The sequence below is a fragment of the Populus trichocarpa genome, chromosome 12 (assembly GCF_000002775.5).
Source record: "Populus trichocarpa isolate Nisqually-1 chromosome 12, P.trichocarpa_v4.1, whole genome shotgun sequence".
NCBI classification, from domain to species: Eukaryota; Viridiplantae; Streptophyta; class Magnoliopsida; order Malpighiales; family Salicaceae; genus Populus; species Populus trichocarpa.
The window spans coordinates 4,479,777-4,505,887 of NC_037296.2; the positions used below are offsets into that span (position 1 = coordinate 4,479,777).

A 26,111-nucleotide genomic window follows, 5' to 3' on the forward strand; every position below is an offset into this window, starting at 1 on the left:
TTGATGCCGAGGCGGGTTTCACCAGCCATGACATCAATGAAAAGTATAGAAAAAGGTTTTGAGGGAGTAGGAGTTTAAAGAAAAAATAGAAAAAGAAAAGATGGTAGGGTTTGGGCTAGGGCGTTAGCGTTTGAGATAATTTTGTGTTGTTTTTGTGATGATGAGAAGGGATGGCAATGAAGAGGCTTATTAAACAGTATCTCTTTCGTTGCAGGGAGGCGCAAATCCAGAATGTGGTGTCTGGTAGGGCAGAAATGTAACATTTTCAATTTGCAGTGGCATTGCTTTAGAACTTAACTGAGAAGTCTCCAGAAAAAAGGTGAATTTTGGAAGTTTTGTGCCCTTTGGGGGTTACCAGCATCAGGAAATAGCTTTCCTTTCCAACAGTGCGATCTTGCCGCCGCCACCACCTCCTTAACCTCGGCAAATACCCATACTTTCTACCTGTGAAAAAGGGTGAGGTTAGTCCCCAAGTTTTGCTTGGGACCCAATGAGTTGGAGCATTGCCCTTTGCTGTCTGCTCTTCGCAGCAGCAGCAGCACAAAGCTGACGGCATTTTAGATCTTGCCTCAGTTTCCATGGCTAAAAAAAAATGGTTTACAACTATGTTGTTGCTTCTCCAGTTCATATGTGAAAATTTTTACAAAGAAATATACAACCTTGAGAACGGCTGAACAAGAAAATAAAACAAGAAAGGGAAAACACAAAAAGAACCACAAACATCTCAAATCAAAGCATATGTCTGGTCTTCGACCAATCTCTCTCTCGTTCTTGTCTCAAGCAGTCTGCGATTTGCCTCAATATTTAGGCAATCCAACGAAGTTAATGCTCAGTTTAGGCACCAACTTGCTCTGCTAACCTGCCTGGTCTTCAGCTCCTTGCGACAGCTGACCCTTCTAATGCCCACTTCTCAACGGTGCATTTGGTCTAGGCACTTGTGGACCAGTTATAGGCTTCTGCAATAGCTTCAGCGCAGCCATGATTTCTGCAAATGTTGGCCTCAGTCTTGGATCTCTACAGTTTCAAGGAATGTCTAACGTCAATTTTATGTTGATTCACTTCACTAAACAGATAAAGAACACATTTAAAGTAAAATTACATGCACTGACATGATACATAGCAGCGTAAATTTGATCTATATGATATGCTCACAAGCTCTAACATGTAACTAGCTGTGTTACTTTCACAAAAACATGGTAGTGATAACATCTATTCTTTCACGTGCATTGATTGAATTAATTCCTTTGGAGATACCAGTGGCAAGTCAGTGATCAAAATGCAATCTCTACAGATGAGGTCGCTGCTTCAGACACAAGGACCCAGACTCGACAACTGATAATTTCTAAGAGATGTTTTACTTCTTTTTGTTAGGTTCAAATATGAAAGAGGGGGAGATTGGGCCTTTAAAAATCATTACAATATGCTCATTGAAGCCACCAGTTTCATTAGCATTAGTACAGCTTCCATAGGTAGAAACTGTTTATACTCTAGCTTAACTCAACCAGAAATATAAAGCAATGAATGTTTCCAAACTATGGTATCAAATTGAGATGAAGAAATCAGGTATATCTAAAACAGTGAGGATAAAAGGACCCGAATACTCACGTCTGCCAGCACTTCCTAATTATATCTGCAATTGCAGGATCCATATCATTTGGAATGTCAAGACTGCGATGTTGAAATCCAACTGCACCAACAACTTGCATTGGGTTCATTCCACCCCATGGTTGTTGCAATGTAGAGAGCTCCCATAATATAACACCAAAACTATAAACATCGCACCTGCATGTTGATTCTTGCATCAATATAATCATAAAATGAAAAGTTTCTGAGGTTTCTGAAAGAATATTAGAAATATCCGCATACTTTTCGTCTGAAGGTTCATTTCTTAGCACTTCTGGGGCCATCCACTCTGCCTAAAGAGTCATATAAGAGGAATTTAAATTTTTAAAAGTAATAATTCTAATAAGAAAACACCAACAAGATGATTATTCAAGGAAATAAGAAACCAGATTACAAACTAAATATTGGTATATGTAAATGACATGACAGATGAGCTTTCTTATATTAGAAAAAATTTGACCCAGCCCACGACATTGCGTGGACCACCTATCTAGTGCAAACTAGCCAATCACCCACTGTTGCATGGGTGGCACATGTTTTTTTTTTTTTTCATTTTTTATAAAAGTATACATTTACGTAAAATATAACAAATAATAATCATTTCTAAAGCAACATAATATTTATCAAAACAAATGTTATAATATTTCCTAAAATTTGGTAAGATTTTATTATATTGATCATATAGTACACAATCTTTTAGAAATTCATATGATTACTTCTTTTTATTTATCCATCTTTTTGCATTGTTAAATTTAAATTTATTAATTTATATTTTTGTGTCTTTTCATTTATGGTATTTTCATCTCTTTTTGATGGAATTTTATTATGTTTCCTTACTCATTAAGTAGTTTACATGCACTCTAAAAAACACAATTTTTTGGCAATTAATATACCTGTATCTTTTTTTAAATTTGTTGAATTTAAATTTATTATTTCATGTTTTTGTGTACTCTTCATCTATGACATTTTCATATTTTTAGTAATATTTTATTGTGTTGATGAGATTGAAAGTAAAAGTAATTTACATTAAACAAATCAAACATTAAGTAAAATAGATTCATCCTAGTTAGCAACCATTTGTCAATCCGGCATTCCAAATGATTTCAATTGGAATTGCTTCTACTCTACTAGTATGCTAATTACACACCCATGCATGCTTGAATGGTAGTAATTTCTATGTAAAAAAATGATTTGAGATAGTAATAGTAAAACCACATGCCTTTGTTTGATGATGCTCAAATAGTCTCCTTGGTTATGGTATAGAGTGTTTGGTATCCTGAGTTTTTTCTTCCTTTGCAAGAATTTCTTTTTCTCTTAGCTTTGCTACAGGTTCCCATGTTGAACCAGCAGTAATGTATCTTATAGGATAATCTCCTATATTTAATGTCATAAATTCAAGTAATTTGTTTGCACAACGTATGTTAGATTCATGTGTGTTTTTATGATTACTCATTAATTATGGATAAATGTAGTATAAACAATAGACTAGATTCAATGTAATCTTATGAATGCAAAATGACTTTTTATAATAATGGCCATGTCCCTAAGAAACATTAAAACAAAAAAAGCAAACAACAATCATCCCCCATAACTTTTTTTTTTAAATCATAAATAAAAACTCAAAAATCACAAAATCATGAACCATGATTAGGTGAGCACATGGCAGTACTTAATTCTCCTTGTGTTGATGTGATGAGTGTGCTAAGATCAAAAAACTAGAATTCTAGATATATTTTTCAACTAATAAAAATTCATTAGTGGTTATTAGATTTGAAGTTAATTATTCCTAACACATTTTTATATATTGGTACGAATTCTTAAATATAATAAAAATCATTGTTAGTGAACAATCAAATATAATCATTATAATGTTATAATTTAAGATAAATCCATGTGATGCATGGGAAAAATGCTAGTACTTGCTTGTGCACATAGGCATACATACATAAATATATACTGCATAGTTACGTGAAAGAAAGGTGCAGCTTATCTGGCACAGCTTACCGTTCCTGCTGTTGATCTTGAAGATAGAAATGTGCTGTTCTTTATCCTCGATAACCCAAAATCACATACCTAGATAATAAAAGGAAAAGGAACTTAAGAGTCATGCTGGGTGAAACTTGGGAGATAATAAATGCATGGAAGATATTTCAAATGTTTTTTTCAAAGATCTTGGTGAAAGGATAGACACCTTCACTACCCAGTTTTTATCAACCAGAAGATTTGGGGACTTCAAATCACGGTGTACTATCATTGGGGTGCAGCTGTGTAAATAATTCATTCCTCGAGCCTGAAATGGTTCAATTATGCAAAAGAGAGAATCTCCAATGAATTCAACAGGATCAAAAAGATTTATGCTATCTGGTATTTGAATTTATATACATATATAAAGATTAACAAAATCATACAGCATCAAGAGCCATCCTCAAACGCCTACGATCATCCAATTGATTGTTAGGCCGGTGAAGTAATCTATACAAACTACCTCTGCAAAACATTGGAATGCTTCAATACACCCTTTAACATGAATATTTGGTATAGAAAAACTACAACTCTAACTCAAAGGCAAGGGCACCACAACAGTTGTTGAAATCTAGCCAATTAACTATGATACAGATTACAAGAAAAACATTACCATGAGTTCAACTAAGAAAACAGAAAAAAATAAAATAAAATGAAAGCTCCGGTGACAAATTAACATGTCTGATGAGCCAATACAACAGTGTACGTGCCTTAAACTATCTGATCCAATACAAAATCTTCTGATGAAACCATTTCAGTTGTTACAAAAGCATAGAGTATTAGCATCTCCTTTCCATCTTGCTACAACCTCATTTTTCATCGGAACTTGCACGTTATCTTATAGGAAAATGAACTGTACAAGTACTTGAGCATCATACAAATTTCATTTTAAACCCAAATTGAGCAGAACAGGTCAAGAAGTCCTTAGAAGTAAGATTATTCATGCATCATGCACTTGAATAAACCATATCGGTGCTTTTATAAGGCTCATATTATACCACATAAATGGACTCTTGGGAGGGAGAATTTGGAGACAGTCCTACCCTTCATCATGTTTGCAAGAAAATGATTGTTCTCAAAACTCAAACCCATACCTTACGATTACAAGTCCAAGATTGTTATCATAGAACCAAACAATGGCCCCTCAAAAAGTTCCATTAGCAGTTAATAAAAAACAAATATTTAATTGCAGATGATATAATATGAGAAACAATTAAGAGCATGGAAGTTATGGAGCACCAAAATACCTAGGAATAAACTCTGTAACAATTGAAAGATTAGGGGCACGAGTTACTGCTCCCATGAAGAGAACCACATTGGGATGCCTGACTCTCTTCATGATTCGAACCTAACAATTCAAACCACAGGCAGATTTGCTAAATTAAACATTTCCTTTGCATATTTTAAGCAAATCCTAGTAAGAAGTATGAAAAGATTTTGCTAACATGTAAAGAGAGAAAGAAATGGCCAGATGCAAGACATAACACTGCTAAACCTTAAAATTTAAAAACAACTCAACAAAAATTCTGAACAGAAAGGTGTAGTTAAATCATGCAAACTTATAAGTGTCTAACCTCGAAAATTTAAAATGTCAAACAAATTCTTAATTTGCAAACATGGACCCTTTTTTTGTAATTGCAAAGATGAATTTGAAGCAGCCAACATTAGAATAGAATTTTTCATGATCAATAATTTGGCTACAGAAGCAAAGCATTTCACCATATATGCCTACCAAAATCCCCTCTTTGCACGCATATGAAGGACCAATTCCTGGAAATCATTTCATCTACTCCAGCCAAGATATATTTTATGCAATGACTACAGTTTCCATGATGCACTAGCATACTGAACAAAGCATTGAAATCCTTTGAAGAAAGTTTTCACTGGTTTAGCTATTAGCAGGTTAAGGTATACCAAAGATCTCAGATTAGAAGGCTAATGATTGGAACAAATGATCTGTTGCCAAAGTAATGGAGCCAAAAGAAAAAATTTTAAAAGAGAGTACTATAACCATATCATGATTTGCAATTTCAATGTGGCATCTAGGAGACTATCCCATAATGTGTGAATTTTCTGTGAATGTGTTTATAATTTTATATACCTATAGCATCAACTTAACGAACCCAATTATCATTAAGTTGCTGGAACATGTACCCAATACTAGCATAGTTATTTCTTCAGCCTGTCCTTGTTTCTTCAGATTGGCTACAGAGCATGAAAATCACAATACCATCAATTGACACGACTGCTGACCTAAATCATCTACAGTAAGAGATACCTGGGATGCAGCATTATATCATGCAATAAAGAGACATAACGTGCATGGTCACCCAGATATATTCTAACAGCATAGAAATTACCACAAGGTTAAGACATCTTCAACTGCAAGCATTATAAAAATATTCAACTAAGCTTTGCTTTCGAGGATATCAAATGAGAGAATTACTAAGACAACAGCAAGAACAGAGTGGGCTTATACCTCACTTCTGAATTCTGCAAGAGCTTCACCCGTAATATCTTGGTCTAGGAACCTCTTCACAGCAACTTCCTACAAAATACACAAGTAGAAACAAATATATTTTCATGAATAAGCATTGAGATAGAGTATTTTTTATCATTAGCAGATATTCTGTTTAGTAGGCACAATCACACAATCCCAGCTGTCAAACTTCACTATAACTTTTTCTCTTGGTAAAACTTGCTACCTTGGATTCCCTTTCCCAAAACTGATGAGAATCTTATAAGGATTTAAGAGGACCTAATTTCCTAACATGAAAAACAATTAAAGAGTATACATAACCTAGTAGAATTATATACCAATTGGTTAAAACCTTCAGATCTAGGTCTTTTAGATTGTTGGTCCCAATTTTAAAAATTTCAAATTGTAGCTGTTATTGTTGGGGGGGAGGGGGGGGGAGGTTAGCTAATAGAAAAGAAACGGAGAAAAAGAATCTTCAAATTCAACTGTACTCGTTCTGGCATTCATCCCATATATCATTCCAAAAACAACAAGTCATTTATTGTCTTTCTAGCACATCCATGCAACACAGAGATAGCAAACAAGCTTCCGCTTTCAGGTCAGCATGAAAATACTCACAGTTCCATGCCAGTCTCCGCGATATACCTCTCCATATGATCCTGCAACACAAAGCATGCACCAAAAGCAATCAGAGGAAACCTAAATGAGAGTGAAGTAATCAAGATTGACAATAGATATGAAGCCATGAAAATAATGGCATGTGCACATGGCAGTACCAAGTCCAATTCGTTCACCCAAGGTAATTTCCTCCCATGGAATCTCACACTCTGCAACATCATCCAGTCCAGCATCAGATTTTGAGCGAACATTGACAGCCAATCTGTCGGATATTCTCTCGCCTTCTGAATTGACAACTAAAGCTTTGTGTTCTCGGCCGCCACTGCCACGGCCCCCACTGCCACGCCCCCCACTTCCCTTGTCCCCACTACCATGAGGCTCATAACCAGCACTATCTGCATCTCCATCACTTCGTGCACCCTGCACATATTGCTTGTTGACAGCTGCAGTGGTTGCCATCACTGCTGCAGCAGTGGCAGTGGCAGCAGCTGCTACAGGTAGTTCAAGGTTTGAGTCAGTACTTGACTTTGCTGCAGCAACAACCATAGAAGATGCAACAACAGCAGCAGCAGCAGCTGCTGCTGCAGCTACAGGAACATTTTTTACATATTTCACAGGAGTAAATTCAGACTGCAATGATATGGGTAGTCCAGTGATCTCCTTTGTATCAAAAGGATGTTTGATCCCTAAACCTTCCACAGGTTTAGATTGCTCAGGTTGATTACCAGGTGAACTAGATTTATATGGCAGTTCATTAGGAGGCAGTAGAGGAAAAAATCGAGCAGGAACAAGATCATCTTGATCCTTCACATATCGGATTTCAGTCCTCTGTTTGTGACCATCCTTGCCTTCTGTTGGGGACGTGGCCTCAGCAGTAGACGCATTTAACTGTTCAGCATAAATCTCAGTAAACAAATTAGGAGGGGCAACAACACCACTTTCAAGTAACACATCATGAAGTTTCTGGGCTAACTGTGGATTCTCTTTTGCAGCATCTATCATATATTGTGAAACATCTTTCACTTTCATTCTACGCACAGAAGGAGAACTAACACCTTCAGTCCAAGAAGGAGAGCGTGCATGTGCAGAAGGGTAAATAGGTCTGCCAGGAAGTTCCCGCACTGGCACCTTCTCAGCTATGGAAATTTTTCCAAAATCATTCAAGGAAATTGTAGATTCTTCTTCACCTTTGCTCAGCTTAGTTAAACTAGCACCCTCATGAGAGTCACCTCTGACATCAGATTGGTTCCCTAAAGCAGCAATATTTCTCGATCTGAATCTCTTTTCCAATGTCCCTAATTCTGAATGTTCTTCAAATGAACTTGTGTGTCCACTACTAGAAGAAGCTATACGATAAGAGTCAATGTCTCTAGAAAAAGGACTGGAAGAAAAGAATGAATCATCATATTCTATATGTGATCCAGCTGCATCAGAAGGAATAAGTGTGCCAGGATCCGCAGTTAGATCAACAATGTATTCCCTGAAATTTGCAACATCTATCGCCTTAGTAAACACTTTTTAAGCATTTCAATCGTTTCCTACAACATATTACAAAATTTTAGAGGCAATTTACGACTGTGCACTGTAATTACCAGCAAAGAATGAGCTAAGCCCTAAACAATCCAGTAGAATTTATTTAACTTCAGTACTGAAAGGAAAATAAAATAAATTACTGTGCACTGTAATTACCTTCCATCATCGATCTTTACAAAGTTCATAGCCACATCATCAGAACCGGTGTACAGATGCCCTTTTACCAACCGACATGGTATACCAACACTATCAGCCAAAACCTACACGATCATATATAGCAAAAGGTAGAGATGAGAGGCAATTAGTAAGATACCAGGACTTCCAAACTGTACAAACCATCTCATACAAAACAATTGATGAAATATGGCGAATTCAAAGCTCATAATTATGAAAAAAAGTAACTGGTCAGGAGACTACATCAGTAATATGTCAATGAATTCTCAAACACTAACATGTGGAAGATACTTGAACTAAATATTCATAGGCATGCTTTTCAGCATAGAACAAAACATGAAAGGGAATGATGATTGGTATAAATTTTTGCTCTCTTGAAAAATTGGCATAGAATATGAAACGCAGAATTCAATGCTGTTTAACATTCCTAAGGAAAAAAGATGCGTGCAGCTTCAGCAAGACAAGCCATGAAAAATCTCAGATGATTTCAACAATGCCAGTGCCTGTATGCAGTTTTGCTTCTGCAATGTAAGACACCATATTTCCATATGCTTAGTTTCAGAAAGTTCAAACCAGGATTGCTATCAACAAAATTGATTTTTTGTTGCTACAAGGATGAGAATACAATTGCATTGCTCACTGGTGCCAAGGCCAATCATTAGTGATCACACGTCAGAATCTTTGGCAACAGCTGCTCTAAGAGAAGGTGAAAACCAGCTTATCTCCAGGTGAGTGTTTTCTATTAGCATGAATATCCATGGTGTTGGTAAATACACCAATAATTATCCATGTCTTTGAAGAGGTTAGAGGCTAAGTTTAATTAATAAATGTTCTTTGTAGGTCACTTTCTAAAGAACCTGATAGAGATTGTTTATTGAAGTTTGCAATCATTGCAGATATTTGCAATTCAAAAAATCAAGGACCTATTTGGTTCATTTGTGGAGGATGTATTTTAGCCTGCCTTAAACATAGATCTATATAGCATGTTCAGGATTGATTTCAACAAATCCATCATAACAATCGCAAACTTTTCTCCTACAGCACAGACTCATTATTGGATGCTAGAAGAGTGTTGATAAAGATATGTGCTCAGCATGAGGACATAGAATGCTCAAGTACAAACTTCGATAAAATGTCCAGAACAATTTTCAAATTTGTCTGCAGAAGTTCACTGTTTACCTAAAAGTTGAAGTAGCATCCTAGACTAGGAGTATCTGGTACTAAAATAAAAAATGAAAACTGGAGCAATACCTTGAACATCAGTGCACGATGACGAGGCAAGCCGATTGTAAGAGAACCAAGTGGCAAAACCATGCTACCAAGGTTTGCTTTCAAACTGTAGCTAAGACTCCGCCATGCTCTTGACAAGTTGCTGGGATCCCCAACTGCTCCACCCATGTAATCAGAAACTAAAACAGCAAGCCTCCGCACCAAAGCACTGCCTATGAAAACCTGAGATTCTGACCTTGACTTGACAGCAATCTCCAGTGCCTTCTTTTCAAGTTTCAACAAATTAGCATCAGCGGCCCTATTGACCAGCACTGCTTCCCAGGTGACACCACCTGAGACTGGTGTTGCTTGCAAATCAACAAGAGAAGGCATCTTGTCTGATGTGGACTCGGTCATGATACCATAGAGATCATAAAAACCATCCAAGACCTTGTCATCATAGCTAAGAGCATTGTAATTCTGTGAAGCACGCATAAATCTACGATATGAGATGGGTTAGAAAGGAATAAACCAATGAAAAATTAAGTTTGAGAAAAACATGTCAACTGAAGGAAAAAATCTAGTATATAACATATAAACTTCCAATTAGTCTACAAACATCTTCAGTGCATAGCAAAGTGAGATATGATCCAAATCTAGAGACTGCAGACCAGGTCTGCAAAGAAGATAACAGATGTCATGGTCGAAAGAGAAAAATCGAACTTTGCTATGTTTCCCAGGTGGAGAAAAGTAACATTGGGAAAGCACTGACATTTTCCTAGATGATTTTCCAGTGACAATAGGCCAATAGCAGGCACTAATCCATACATGTAATAATATATCCTCCATTACTGCAGTATTCAAGACCATGGTTTGCAATTTCTAGAACAAAACCATCAATTATCTCCTTGACAGTGAGTATTCCAACAAGATCATGTCTAATAGGACCAAAATAAGCATGCTTTCAAGTAATTGGTCTCATTAAAATAGGGACACAAAACAGGAGATGGAGGAACCAACTTCACACACTAGTAAATGTCCAGTCATAGATAACGAAAGAGGAAACTAAACAGTCAATTGTCAAGAACACTCCTGTCTTTACCACCATAGCTTCACTTACAATACCAAAATTGAGAAGGATGTGGCTTTCCATGTCTTAAACTTTTTCTCTTCCAATCAGCATTTTTGTAATCTCCACTAACTAGATAAAAGTTAAAAAGTCCCTACTCCTTCCTCCTTTCCTTTTCTTCTTTCATATGTACCTAAATTTCAGATTTTCTAAATTGTGTTCATCATTTGTCCACTATTTCCGCTTTCCAGCTGGTTAGAGTTAATAATACAAAGGAGCATTATAGTGAACCTTTAACAATATTATTTATAATACTATAATGATACTATAGGTTAATAGTTTCAGAAGTTTCTTTCATTACAGATAAGAAGAAGGATGGAGACAGGAACATAGGATAATAATGACACCCTCATCGGCCATTTTGCCCTGCTTCTCTTGTTTTCGCAGTTCCATTATCACTATGTCAGAAACAATCTAATTAATAGAAGCAATTTTTATAAATTTATTGGCAATTTCAATTTTGTCAGGAGAACAATCTAATGAATAAGTTCCATTCATATACATTTTCCTCAAACCATTGTATCATAGAGGAGTTGACTTAAAAAGTAGCTACGAAGCAAAAATTCTTCCTTATAACTTTCTACTGTGCTAGATTATGAAAAAGGAAACTTTGAATAGATTAGACAAGAGGAAAATGAAGAGACAAACTAACCCAGTACCGATAAGCAATGAGTTCGGCAAGAGTATGCTCAGGTGCACAAGAGCCCAAGCTTATTTGCTTAACAGCCTCAATCTGGACTGCCTCAGGATCCTCTCTTGCACTCAACTCCAAAGCAAGCTGTATCTGAAACTCCTCCTCAACATCAGGATCCCTGGAGGTGGAAGACACTGAATCACGCCTTGCACCTTCTGAAACATCAAAACCACTACTACTAATCGACTCCGGTTGCTCCACCCTCTCTCCTCTAGTCACATTTGAAGATGGTGGGCTAGGACTTTTCCTATTAGCAACTGAACTTAACCAATTTGAAAGACCAGAAAAGGGCTTATTCTCCTGCAACCTAGAATGCAGAAACTTATTATCAGAGGATGATTCATTACTGGACTTATGGCCTCTTGAAGAATTTGACCCCTCTGCATCCTGTGATTGATTGGGCATGATATGAAGCTTCTTAAGAAAGTTCTTCATATTATTATATACTGATTTGTTCAATGCTAAAGCAATAAAAATCAGGCCATAAACCTCTCCATTGCCTTGGACCAAGCATGAAATCTCAATCACTAAAAGTCTAAAACAAAACCAAGAGAAACACAAATTAAGTTCAAACAAACGAAAAGGCCTCAAAACCCCACAACATTAACTGACCAAAAATCAACCCATCAAATCCAATAAGCTTTGAATAATCATTTCAAGCAATACCAAGTTCAGCTTTTCTAATATCAAGAACGCCCAGATGCTTGAATTGAAAGAAGAAACCTTCTTTTCCAGGGAACAGCAACACCCTTACTTCATAAAGAAACAAAAGTTCCAGCTCAAACTCCTTGTCTACTTACATGCAATACACAAAAAATGACTATCCCGCTAACAAGAATTGATCTTTGTTGCCTTCAACAAGAATACACCAATACCAGGACAGAAAAGAATGGATCTTTCTTGGATATAAGAAGATGGGTACATAAAAGAGAGAAGAAAGAGTCTTAAGGAGGGTTAAGCTTGGAAACAAGAAAAGGTCAGAGATGCAGCAGAGAGACAGCAAAGCCAAAGACAAACAAGGGGGATAGTAGGACCTCAGGAAACAAGAAAGAATGACCCACTTGGAGTTTTTGAGGCACAAAGATTTCAAGGTCACATAAAAAAGATTAATTTGGTGGCAAACAGAAATAATCTCAAATGGCTCTCTCGTATATAAAGTCCAAAAAACAAAAACTACTATGCCTTTCTCTCCCTTTAGAAGGTCAAAAAACTGAACTCTCTTTTCTTTGTATCTCTGTTGATGGGAATGGGATCGGAGTCTCAAACTCCCAAGAGAATGGTGATGAGTGGTGGCCTAAATTGGACATTTGTGAGAAATGGAATAGAATGGGCAAGTTGGGAGATTTTCCTTTGAAATTAGTAATGGTGCTAGAAGCCTAGACCCAACTTGTTGTTTTCGAGTGGATTTTTTTCACTTGTCGTTTTGTGTTTAATGCAACCTTTTCCGTTACCTTTAGGAATTTGTACTTCTTTTTTAATGTTTAGCGGATTTTTAAAAAACAAATTAGTTTTTTTTAATGATTTTAATTGGCTAATGTTAGAAAAAAAAATTCAAAAAAATTATTCTAATATATTATTAAATAAAAAATTATTTTAAAAAGCATTACATGCTACAATTATTTTTTTAAGAGTATATACTATTATATAACATTATTTTTATATTTTTTAATTTTTGAGATTAGTCTATAATAAGATTGTATTAACTCTTTTTAGTACATCCAATTAAGGTAGAGGGTGTCATGCAAAAAAGAATATTAAATCTTGATTTCTAAACTAATCTGATTTTGTTTTTTATTATAAAAAAAAAATCACAAGTCATTATCCTTAAATTGAAAAATTATTAGATGTATTAGTAGTTATATTTTCTTATCTCATATTGATTTGTGATTTATTACAAAAACAATTCATGAATCTACAGATTTTATATATATATATATATATATATATATATATATATATATATATATATATATTGTAAAATGAGTTTTTGTATTGTGTGTGTGAAGGAGAGATTAGAGTGGGGGTGATTGGCTCTTGCTATTTAATATTTATGTTACAAAATCTGGTCTTCGGTTATGAGAGAAAGGATGTTGACTTTTGACATTAATCTTAATTAATTCGGATCACCTTTTGCACTATAAATGGAAAAGCTTTAAACTCTATTCTTACCTAAACAAGAAATCTTAGGTTAAATGGATGTGTTGTTTATGCGGTGTGGTTGTGTTTTTTAAAAAAATTAAATTTTTCTATTTTGAATTAATTTTTTTCTTTGAGTTTTTGGTTTTTTTTATTTTTTTAATGTGTTGGTTTAAAAAATTAATTTTAAAAAATAAAAAATATATATTATTTTGATATATTTTCAAGCAAAAAATGCTATGACAATCTTATCAAAGACTTTCTAATAAAATTATTGAATCACATAAGGAAAAAAGAAATCAAATAAAGAATGCAAAACCCTCTTGCTAGGGTATCGTGATAATTTCATTTGATGATGTATAAGTAACCAGTTAAGGATTATACAGGTAATTTATATACTTTCAAGAAAAATATATTGTAATAATTTGTATACACAATTATATCCTCAAGAAAAATAATATTAATAAGACAATTATATTTTCAAAAAAAATATGATAATATTATATATGCAATTACATCCTTGAAATTATTTCCTTTTCATTGTTTGTTTTCATGGGTGTCCATTCTATTTTATATATTCAGGGAATTCTTTCATAGTGTTGTTGCAGTTGCTTTTTAAAGTGTTTTTTATGCCGAAATGCATCAAAATGATGTTTTTTTATTTTTTTAAAATTATTTTTTATATCAACGTATCAAAATGATTTATAAACACCAAAAAATTATTAATTTAAAGAAAACAAATTTCAACTTTTAAAACGCAAAAACAAATCAAGTATAAATCTAGATGGATAAACATTTCTTAATCTAACTAATATCTTACTTGCAAATATTAACTTCCCTAGCATAAGGTCAAACTAATTGTTTTGCAATATTTTTATAAAGTACTCCTCCAAATTAAATTTTAAATCTCTATATAAAATATTATCCCTCTTTCCTTACTTAGATGGAGGTGACAGGACTTTTTTATTGCAGGATTGGATAACAGGCAGCATTATCCAATATCACACATCAATCGATCTTTTTCAGAATCTGTACAGAGGGCAAAATATAATATAATAAGTGGAGTAAAAAAAGTTTGGTGGAGGTAAAAAATAGTTAGGTGGAGGTAAATTATGTTTATATCTGTGTTTAAAAAATAGTTTTGAAAAAAATTAAATTTATATTTTATGCTTTTAGATTATTTATTTTGATACGCAGATATTAAAAATAATTTTTAAAAATTAAAAAATAATGTATTTTCAAGCGAAAAGTATTTTAAAAAACAACTATTATTCTATTCTTAAATACCCTTTAATAATTTATTCTTAAAAAATATATTCTTTAAATATATGGTAAAGGCTCTTCAAGGAAATGTTTGCAAAAATCATGATGATAACAAAAACTAAAACAATTCTTTCAGATTTCTTTTATTTATTTATGGGAATCCTGAGGAGAAAATACAGAAATAGGGTGTCATCTTTTTGTCCAAATTTGGAAAAAGGAAGATGATCAGGATGACAACTTTGCAGATAAATATACCTTTCTTTCTTTCTTTACTCTCTGTCCCCATTATGATGCCCTCATCGAACGGGAAGATGGGAGCAGTCCTCAGCCAGTTAAAATCTCCCTTTTTATATATATATATATATATATAAAATTTAGTCCCTAGCTAGATGTTAAATGACGACATAGTTTGTTTTTGATACGTTGATATCAAAAATAATTTTTAAAAAATAAAAAAAAAATATTATTTTGATACATTTCCGAATAAAAAACACTTTGAAAAACAACCATAACCACATTTCCAAATAGGCTCTACATATATTTTTTTACTTCAAATTAATATTTTGTTTTGTATTTTTAGATCATTTTGATGTGTTGATATCAAAAATTATTTTTTAAAAATAAAAAAAATATTATTTTGATATATTTCCGAGTGAAAAACACTTTGAAAAACAACCATAACCACAATAACACTCCTAAAAAATTATAAATCACGATTAGATCTTTAAATTTGATCTTTAAATCTCGAATAAGATTTGTAAAACAAGATTTATATACTATGATATCATTATTAATATAATCATAAAGATTTAATTCACATGGAAGGATATCTCTTCATACTCATCCACTTTACCGACTTTACACACTTATTCTTTAAATGTTTTCTTTTCCCATCATCACTGTATTAAAAGAAAAATTATCCAAAAATTTTGATAAGCTTCATCTGTTTCCCTCGACGAGAGAGTTTCCTCTTGCTTGACTAATTGTTGGGTGTGTATTTATGATGTAGTGCAGCTGGCCACCACCCCTCGTATAAAGTATCAATTTTTTTTTCTTTTTAAATATAAAGTATCAATTTAATATAAATTATTTAGTAGGTGACCTAGTGATAAGAGTTTTTGATTAAGAGATTTGTTCCCTCTATAATCTCATGTTAGAATCATGTAGTTGTTAATATGATGGTCACTGAAAGTTAATTTACATGGTCGTTAACTTCAGGGTTCGTGGGATTAGTCGAGGTGTGTGTAAGCTGGTCCGGACATCCACGTTAATATATATATATATATATATATATATATATATATATAATATGGTGTTTTATGAGAAACTTTTTTATCCCACGTGATACGAACACTCAATTTCGCTTTAATAAATCAAGTATAAAACTCATATTAACTTACTTTTAGGATGGACGGTGCTAAATATTGAGAAAGAAAGAAAATATTTCAAGAACACACGTGAAACATTAGAGGAACCTATCATTAGGCTACATAAAAATACAGTTCAATGATTCATGATCTTTTTTAATTTTTATTTCTGTTTTAAGAATATTACTTAGTTGTGAACCTATGTTTCGCTACATAGCTGAATTATTATTTTTTTACTTAAAAATTGATGTTTCTCTTTTAAGAATGTTACTAGTTGTGAACATGTGCTTTGCCATGGAGCTAAGTTTTTTTTTGTTTTTTTATATAAAAAATATTGATCAAGTTCCGTGAATATATTCTAAATAATAAAAAAAAATCTGTGACTCGGGTTATAGACCCGATTGAATCAAATAAGTTAATTTTATTTTAATTAGATGATTAAAAAATAAACAACAACAACAATAAATTGACCAAATAAAAAAAAGTCACAATAACCTAGTAAAAAATATTTTTTCAAAATGAAAGAAACAATATAGCTCAATTATTAACCCATTAAATAAAGAAAGACAAATTGGGTTAAAAAATTAGCTCGAGTCAACTAAAGTTAGCATGACAAACCTATAACCCGAGTAATAAGAGCGAGTCAATCTGGGTTAACCCGTCAAATCTGTTGTCCAGGTCATGAAATCGGGATAATCCGATAGAAAAGAGAATGAAAAAAATCATGAAGCCTTGTTTTTTTAAAAAAAAAAATTAATGCTGAATGATGAAAGATGAAAAGAAAATAAGTAAAAAAAAAAAATATCAACCCCTGTTAACTTTTCAAACTCGTGACTTAGGTTATTGGACTGGATATACCATGTCTGAAAAAACCACAAAGCTCAATTTTCAATCAATCAAATGTTTAAAGATAAAATTGAAAAAAGAATTTGATTATACAGAAGGATCCAAAACAAAAAATTAAAATTAAAAGAATGATGATCAAAGTTGAAATAAAAAAAATTAGAGGACAAGTATAATTTTTTTTATTAAATGGTGAAACTGAAAAAAAAATTAACAAAATAACAAAAAAAATTAAAAGAATGATGATCAAATTGAAAAAATAACATATCACAAATTAAGATTGGAGGCTGAAAATGAAAATTTTACAAAAGATCCAAAAAACAAATTAAAAATCAAAAGAATAAGAACTAAGGTTGAAATCCATATAAATAAGAGAACAACTTTGAGATTTTGAAAGGCCACCTTAAAAATTAATTGGAGAAGAGAGAGAAAAAAAACATCTTTGGTGACAAATCATTCCGCCAACAATGTCACACATTGCCCTAGCTAGAAAAGAACACCATAATGATTCCAACAATATATATATATAACAATTTAGCTGCTGGGAGGCATTGCACACGCCGTTAAAAGATTATGGGCGCCTCCCAACATCTATTTTTATTTTTTAAATTATATTTTATATTTATTAAAATAACAAATTTTCCTTCATTCAACCTGATAATAACAAAAAAAAAATGCATGAAAATACGAAAAAGTCACTAGACACTAGTTGTAAAAATCTTGCTTTTAAGAATAGTTTAATCATTCCATTTAGCTTTAGGAATGTGAAAAAATCAAAAATAAAAAATCAAGTTATGCCTGATTAACTTAATAATAACTAATAAGTCATGTAAAAAGATTAAACTACCTTTAATAGTCATTCCAATGATTTGTATGGGAAAGATAAAACCATTATTACACTATTTTAGTGAACAATAACCTTGAGTTTAAATGAATAGTGTTTTTTCAAGGTGTAGTTTCTTTTAATAATTAATAAAAGTATTTTTCATTCTAAAAGAAAAAAGTAGACAGAAACTTGTATAAATCCCTAATCTAGATACCAATTCTAATTAGGTCTCCAAGGTAATTTTTCTCAATTGAATTCTCAATATATAAAAAATCATTAATTGAGTCCCTTCATGCATCTCCGTGCTCTTTTACATGGTTATTAAACCTAATTTGGGATTGACTCGTCGAGGAAGCCAGGTCCTAGGTCATATAGGATGATTCGAGCCAACTAGAAAAAATAAAAAAATTATATTTGAGATTTTAATATCTCACATAGAAAAGTTTTGAAACAATGTATATGGATATAGGGTATAAAAAAACAAAATGTGAGACATGAAATTTAGTATAATTATTTCATATCAAAAAGTTTTTAAAAAATAATTTATATGGATATAAGATATAAAAAAGAAATGTAAATTTCACATCAAAAAGTTAAGAAATAATTTATGTGAATGTAAGTTAAAAACATCAATTTTCACCTGGATTATGTTAAGTCACCTGAGTTTTGAGTTGACCTTACAGATCATTCAATTTAACCGGATTAATTTTACCTTTAAATTTTTTAATTTAAGACCCCGTTAATAATCTTGATCCCGAATCAACCTTGTGCTCTTTTTAATCAAATCTCAGTGTTGGTTCGGAATATGAAATATATATTGCAAAAAGAGGGCACTAGGTGGGAACCGCTAATGGCTGTGAATTAGGGATCCATTTTAGTTCTAATAGATTAGCAAAACTAAAAATTTATTTAATACATAGAAGGATTTAGGAACTGATATGAGGTTAATCCCATTTTATACCTATTATTATCAATGGAACTCCAAAATCGTCCAACATAAATCTACTAGACCTCATCAAATCAATATAATATATAAAAAATTCAATCATAAAAGATATTTATTTAAAAGAAAAAAAAAAGAATCATACTTTTTTTTATTTTAAAAAATAAAAATCATAATTTATATAAATATAGGCTAAAAACATTAAGTTTTACTTGGATTACGTTAGGTCACCTGAATTTTGAGTTGATCTCATCCAAATTTAACCGAATCCATTTTACTTTTAAGTTTTTTAATTATATCTAGCTAAGATTTTTTATCCCGAGTCAACCATATGTTCTTTCTAAATTTACTAGAACTCATCTAATACATTGCTCTCTCTGTGGTCTCAGGTTCGAGCCCTGTAGTTACTCATATGATGGCCACTGGAGGCTTACATGGTCGTTAACTTCAGGGCCCGTGAGATTAGTCGAGGTGCGCGCAAGCTGGCTCGGACACCAACGTTAAACTAAAAAAAATATATATATATATATAATACATAAAAAATTCAATCATAAAAGATATTTATTTAAAAGAAAAAAAAGAACCATACTTTTTTTTATTTAGATAAGCTGAATAATACATTTGTTTTCAAAAAAAGAACATCATTACGAAGAGATAATTGGGGCAAGCAAAATTTAGAAGGTCAACCCGTAACACTCAGCCGCCACGACTTTTGGATGCTGATGAGGATCGTACAAATCCTCTTGTTAAAATCAATCCGTCTTACTGTATATATTTTGGCTTTTTTTGTCCTCGCACGCTTGACACTACTTGTAAAATGTTTATTTCCACTGTACCGAGAAACAGTTGTCATTATCATTATATTATATTATATTATATTATATTATAATTATAATTATAATTGTAATTATTAACCAAAGCTAACTGTGTCTGGAAAACATCGTACATATAGATTCGTGAGCACTATTTACTTCAACAGTATAATGATTTGGCTATTCTTACCCAAAAAAATCTTTAATCATTTTTTTTTTCACTTTTTTTAAAATATAATAAAATGATAATTTTACTTTAAAAGCAAAAATTTTAAAGTTTTCATTGAGAAGTTTTCTAGTTATTTCACTTTGTTTTTTTCTATTGATACAAAGTAGAATAAGAAAAAAAAAATTTTAGTAAAAATTAAACATTATTTAAATAGAAAAAATTGTCACATGCAACGCACACACTAATATATAAGAGGTTGTGATCTTATCTATTTTTTACAATGACACGTGTGATTGATGATGTCTTGATGTTGTCAGCAAGTTTTTTTCACATCTTTTTTCTTTCTCATCCCATTAAAACTCACGCTGGTCATGCAAAGTCTCTTGGTTGTTCTATGATTTATGAGGATTTTATTTTTAGTTTTTAATTTTTTGATTTTTGATTTTTATTCTCAGTCCTTCTATAAAATCTTGATTTGTTTTTAATTGTTTCCTTCAATCCCAATTTGTGATATGTTATTTTTTTCAATTTGATCCTTCAATAATGATGATACTTGGTACTAATGAATCGCATATATTATAATGAGAAGTTTTCTAGTTATTTCACTTTTTTTTTTTTATTAATACAAAGTAGAATAAAAAAAATTTATTTTTAGTAAAAATTAAACATTATTTAAATAGAAAAAATTGTCACATGCAACACACGCACTAATATATAAGAGGTTGTGATCTCATCTTTTTTTTACAATGGCATGTGTGATTGATGATGTCGTGATGTTGTCAGCAAGTTTTTTTCACATTTTTTTTCTTTCTCATCCCATTAAAACACACGCTAGTCATGCAAAGTCTCTTGGTTGTTCTATGATTTATGAGGATTTTATTTTTAGTTTTTATTTTTTTTTATTTTTTATTTTTATTCTCAGTCCTTTTATAAAATCTTGATTTGTTTTTAATTGTTTCCTTCAATCCCAATTTGTGATATGTTATTTTTTTCAATTTGATCCTCATTCATTTGATTATTTTAATTTTTTTCAGTCCTTTTATTAAATTGATTTTCCATTTCAATTTCACCTTTCAATTAAAAAACAAATTTTATTTTGAATTTCAATTTTTATCCTTATTCTTTTGATTGTTTAAATTTTTTTGGGTGTTTTTTGTTAAATTGACTTTTATTTTTAATTTCACATTTCAATCAAAAATAAAATTTATTTTGTATCTCAATTTTCATCCTCATTCTTTTATTTTTTATTTTTTTTATTTTGAATCCTTTTGTATAATTGATTTTTTTTAATTTCATCCTTTAATATTTTATTGAAAAATTTAAAGAATCAAAAGAATGAGGATCAAAATTAAAATTCAAAATAAAATTTGTTTTTTGATTGAAGGAAAAAATTGAAAAGAAAAATCAATCTAACAAAATAACCAAAAAAATTAAAACAATAAAAAGAAAATTTATTTTGTATTTCAATTTTCATCCTTGTTCTTTTATTTTCTATTTTTTTTTGTTTTGAATCCATTTGTACAATTGAATTTTTTTTTTAATTTCATCATTTAATATTTAATTGATTGAGAATTGAGCTTGATTTGTTTAAATAGGATGTTTTTGGTCTAATAACCCGGATCATGGGTTTAAAAAGTTAACACTTGTCGATATTTTATACCTATTACTAAAACAATGTAATAACATCTTTACTTTTCCCAACAAAAACACAAATGCCTTGGTTTTAAGTATTTTCACAGAATCAATTAGTCATTAAAGAATTGATAGGGGGTATATGTGTTTTTTTTTTTTAAGTATAGTAAAATGATCTACTTGCCCTACAAATCTAAATCCATCAAACTAACAATTGATAGGGGGTATATGTGGTAATATCTTTTTATTTTTTAAATACCATAAATGACAAGTTTAGCCTTGAAATAAAAAAATTCAAGTATCCAAGAGCTTTTTTGGTCTTTTCACTTTGATTTTTTTGTTATTATTAAGTTCATCAAGGCCCTTTTAGTCTTTTAGCAGGGTTTAAATATTAAATAAATTGAAAAAGTTGCAGGCGTGTGTCACGTACAATGCCATACATTTCGAGTGGTGTATGCAGCTCCTCTTGATGGCAAAAAATGTCATTCCATTGCGTCATTAGAAGCACTGCCATGTCATTTTTCTCATGAAACGACGCGTGTCGACGACAATGGAGAGGTTCATAGCTGGTGGGCCATTCTTCTTCTTTTTTCTCTGCCCTCCCGCAAAAACTACAAGTTGGTTCTCTTTGTTATTGATATTTCAACTTCAGTTATTCTTTGAGTTTCTAATTTTCGTTCTTGGCTTTTTTATAAAAATTTTATTTGTTTTCAAATTTGTCCATAAATTCTAATTTGACATATATTATTTTTTCCAAGTTGATCCTTATTTTTTTAATTTGTAATTTTTTTCCTTGGTCTTTATGTAAAAGTTTTGTTGGTTTTCAATTTCACCATTCAATCTAAATTTATGGTATTATATTTTTCAATTTAATCCTCATTGTTTTGATTTTTGATTTTTTTTCTTGGCTTTTTTGTAAAAGCTTTATTTATTTTCAATTTTATTCTTCAATTCAAATTTATGGTATATTATTTAACAATTTGGTCCTTATTCTTTTTATTTTTCTTTCTCTTGATAAACTAATTTTCTTTTCAATTTTACCCTTCAATCATTTTTTTATTTTTTATGTCAATTCTGATCCTCACTTTTTTGATTTATTTTTTTGATCATTTTGCTAAATTGATTTTTATTTTCAATTTTACCCTTTAATCAAATATAAAATTTATTTTTCATTTAAATTTTGATCTTTATTTTTTTATCCTTATGTATAATTGAATTTTTTTTTCAATTTTATCATTCAATATTTGATTGATTGAGAATTGAGTTTCATGTTTTTTTTTTCCATATACGGTGCTTTGTGTCTAATGACATGGGTCACGGGTTTGAAAAGCTAATATTAGTTGAATTAGTTGAAAAGCTAATATTAATATTTTATTTTGGGTTATTCTAATATCATGATTTGGGTCACAAATTGGACAAAATTTCCTAGGTTGACTTGGCTCTAATTACCGAGATTACATTTTTTTTATGCTAAGTCAGGTTGACGAGGGCTGATTTTGTAAGGTTATTTTTTTTACCTCATTTCATCATCCGTATTTAATGGGTTGTGAATTAAATTACATTATTTATTCTCATTTGAAAAACAAATTTCAGGTTATAGTGATCATTTTTTTTTTAAATATGGTTTATCTCCCATCATTGTCTATTTTTTTATTTAATTAAAATAAAATTAACTTATTCGATCCAAACAGATGTATAACTCAAACCATGATTTTTTTTTTGTTTTTAAACATGTTCATGTCACTTAAATATTATTTTTTATAAAAAAACAATATAACTCCGCGGAAAAACATGAATACAGGGATAGTAAAACACTAAAAATTTATATTACTATACTCTCCAAGTGCATTATTATTGTTTTTTTTAATTGAAAAGTGTCGATTGAACCCCTCAATTTTAATTGGCCTCCCGAGCGAGCAGAAGAGAAGGAATAAAAAAAGGAGTTAGAGATTGAAAACGTCAACGTCTCTAATTAGTGAGTCGGCTTGGACTTATTGTTGATGGCCGGCTTTGGTTTGTCAGCAAGTGTTAAATGCCTCAACTATAATATGTTTGCCCCTCAAAGTGTTGAAAATCCTCAAAACCCCCTAATTTCCATATAATTATAATTACGTTTTGCAAAATGACCCCCTAAAATAAAAAATTATGTATTCTTACCTCTCCAAATACAAACAATTAAAAAAAAAGTATAAAATATAATTTTATGAGGGAAAATGTTCATGTTTTAAGTGATCATTTTGATAGCAGGCAAATTTATTCTTTGTATTGTTTTCTAGAATAGTATTTAAGAAAAAATCTCTCATGAATATTTTTTGTTTAAATTCAATAATAAAGAATTTACTCTCGATTTAGAAAAATTGAGGTGAAAAAGATACACTATGAAAATATTTTAAGATTTTATTTTAAAATGAGAGTGAGCTAGTGCATCGTGACATGCTTACCTGTTTGTTTTTGCGTTTCAAAAGCGTTTTTGAAAAAAAAAAATTAAATTTTTTATTTTTTTTCTTCAAATTAATATTTTTTGGTGTTTTCTGATCATTTTGATGCGCTAATATAAAAAATGATTTTTAACAAATAAAAAAACATAATCTTGATGCTTTTCCGAGTAAAAAACATTTTGAAAAGCAATCGTAACTACACTCTCACACATGCCGACAAAGATGATGATTGGACCGTGAGTTAGCCGTATAATTGTTAATCAATCCTGCAATACAAGCTGGAGGACCACTTTGTCCACTTTATAATATTATTTGTATTATTTTATTTTTTTGCCTTCCCAAGATGCAACGCTGTAGATAAAAAAGTAAAAAAATAAAAAATAGTAAAACAGAAGCTAGGTTCTTAGTATCTCTCTCCCTCTCTCTGTTTTTTATTTATTTAGAAAACTCTTACTTCTGGTATTCTAAGCAGATGTTGATTCTTGGAATGCAAAACAAATTTCTAACTAGATAATGGAAGCATTGTTATTAATCTTGACATGATAACCGAACTGGATTGTGAGTCGTTTAACTCTGGTTAATTAATATTTTTTTATAAATTAAAATGATATTTTTTTAAAAAATCAAATTAATTTGACTGAGTTGATTGGATGTCGAGTTAACCAATCAAGTCAATTATTTCAAAAAAACCAATCTAAGGTTGAATTTTTTTACACTTGACCTAGACCAGAAAGAGGGTTGGTAGGGTCATGGGTTCGCCTATTAAGGATACAAGTCATACGACTTATTTATGACAAAAGATCATTTAAAATAGATGCATACTTCGTATTCAACTAACTATTTAACTTGCACTACGTTGCAAGTGGCATATTTGTTTTTTAAAAGAAAATTTGGATATGCAAGCTATTTCAATGTTTTTTTTTTGCATAAAATATTAAAGTGTAAATAAAAAAACTTATGTAAACATTTAATTAAATAAATCGATAATTATCTATGTAAATAAATGAAAACAAATTGCTAGCAATAACTAAAAGAAAAACTAGAAAAATTGAGAGATAAATGTAAATCAAGATATTTGATCCTGCAAAATAAGACATTTACCCGGTTGTGTTTACTGAATTTGTTTATTAAAATCAATAAAAGATAATAGAAATAGAAACACACATGAAACTGATTGAATAAAATAAAAGAAATTAAAATTATGCAAGGCCGAACATATTGATTGGAGGATTAAATTAGAGGGCAACCAAAAATCTTCAATTGGAGGATTAAATTGAAAAGGAAAATAACTTTAATAAAAGAAAAAATAAATCAAAAGAATGAGGGCCAAGTTAGAAAAAACAATACGACATAAATTTTTATTGAATGATGAAATTGAAAAGCAATAAAACTTTAACAAAAGGATCAAGGAAAAAAATAAAAATCAAAAGAACAAGGACTAAATTAAAACAAACAATATATAATAAATTGTAATTGAAGGACTGAATTGAAAACAAACCAAATTTTTATAAAAGAGTCAAGGCCAAAAATAAGAAATCAAAAGAATAACGACTGAAATTGAAACACAAAAAATAAAGAGAACAAACGTGTATTTTTTCGGGTAGAAGAGAGAAAAGAATGGGAGAAAAAAAAATAACCACTGACGATAAACAATTGATCATTCATCATCACACTTCACACTAGAAGGAAGAGAACACATTAACACTTCCAACGACACGATAGAAGAACATGTTTGGCCACTAGAAGATGTGACACACACTGCCTAAATGGTGCATACGCCACCTACTCACTAGCACATAATGAGCACGTGCCAATAAATTTTTTAAATAAAAATTAATTATCCTATGTAAAAGACCAAAATGCCCTCCATAGGTAGGGAAATTACAAAAAAAAATGTGTGAAAGGAAAAAAATGCCCCTAAACACATGCCTTATTTTTTTTGTATTTTTTAAGGGAAAAAATGTCTTTTTTCTAGATTCTAAGAAGCAAAAAGATATAAAAAAAATTATTGATCAACAATTCTAATTTTTTTTTACATTAGATATAAACAAGTCATTTTATTGTTTAAATTTTTTATAAAAATCAAATATATCTTCTAATAATCTTTTAATGATCAATAGGCAATTGAAAAAGATCAACTTGCCTCCAACACTAGATATTTATTTTTTTCCCACTAAAATAGAAGAAAATAATTTTACTAT

General features: G+C 31.0%; 1 protein-coding gene across 6 annotated transcripts; it reads right to left on the reverse strand.

Moving 5' to 3' along the window:
* Window positions 1-583: 583 nt before the first annotated feature.
* On the reverse strand, window positions 584-12,838 carry LOC7493495 (probable serine/threonine-protein kinase SIS8). 6 transcript variants are annotated; one of them, XM_024582249.2, is made up of 13 exons: window positions 11,447-12,831; window positions 9,701-10,157; window positions 8,432-8,535; window positions 6,901-8,222; window positions 6,743-6,783; window positions 6,125-6,193; window positions 4,893-4,993; window positions 4,032-4,110; window positions 3,815-3,913; window positions 3,628-3,696; window positions 1,867-1,916; window positions 1,606-1,782; window positions 584-1,014 (listed from the first exon to the last, which is right to left on the reverse strand). In XM_024582249.2, the coding sequence occupies exons 1-13, from the start codon at window positions 11,914-11,916 to the stop codon at window positions 897-899; spliced, it is 3,156 nt and encodes a 1,051-aa protein (XP_024438017.2). In that variant the 5' UTR covers window positions 11,917-12,831; the 3' UTR covers window positions 584-896. The 6 variants fall into 6 exon arrangements, with proteins under 6 accessions (XP_024438017.2, XP_024438018.2, XP_024438023.2 ...); XM_024582250.2 differs by having other exon boundaries at window positions 9,701-10,138; window positions 11,440-12,830; XM_024582255.2 differs by having other exon boundaries at window positions 9,701-10,138; window positions 11,447-11,595.
* Window positions 12,839-26,111: the final 13,273 nt, after the last annotated feature.

Excerpts from the sequence above, each read along its gene's own strand:
- LOC7493495 (XM_024582249.2), bottom strand. The coding sequence starts at position 11,916 with ATGAAGAACTTTCTTAAGAAGCTTCATATCATGCCCAATCAATCACAG. Across the intron at positions 8,536-9,700 it reads ATCGTGCACTGATGTTCAAG|GTTTTGGCTGATAGTGTTGG; the intron begins GTATTGCTCCAG and ends ATGATCGTGTAG. Across the intron at positions 4,111-4,892 it reads GTTACAGAGTTTATTCCTAG|AGGTAGTTTGTATAGATTAC; the intron begins GTATTTTGGTGC and ends AATGTTTTGCAG.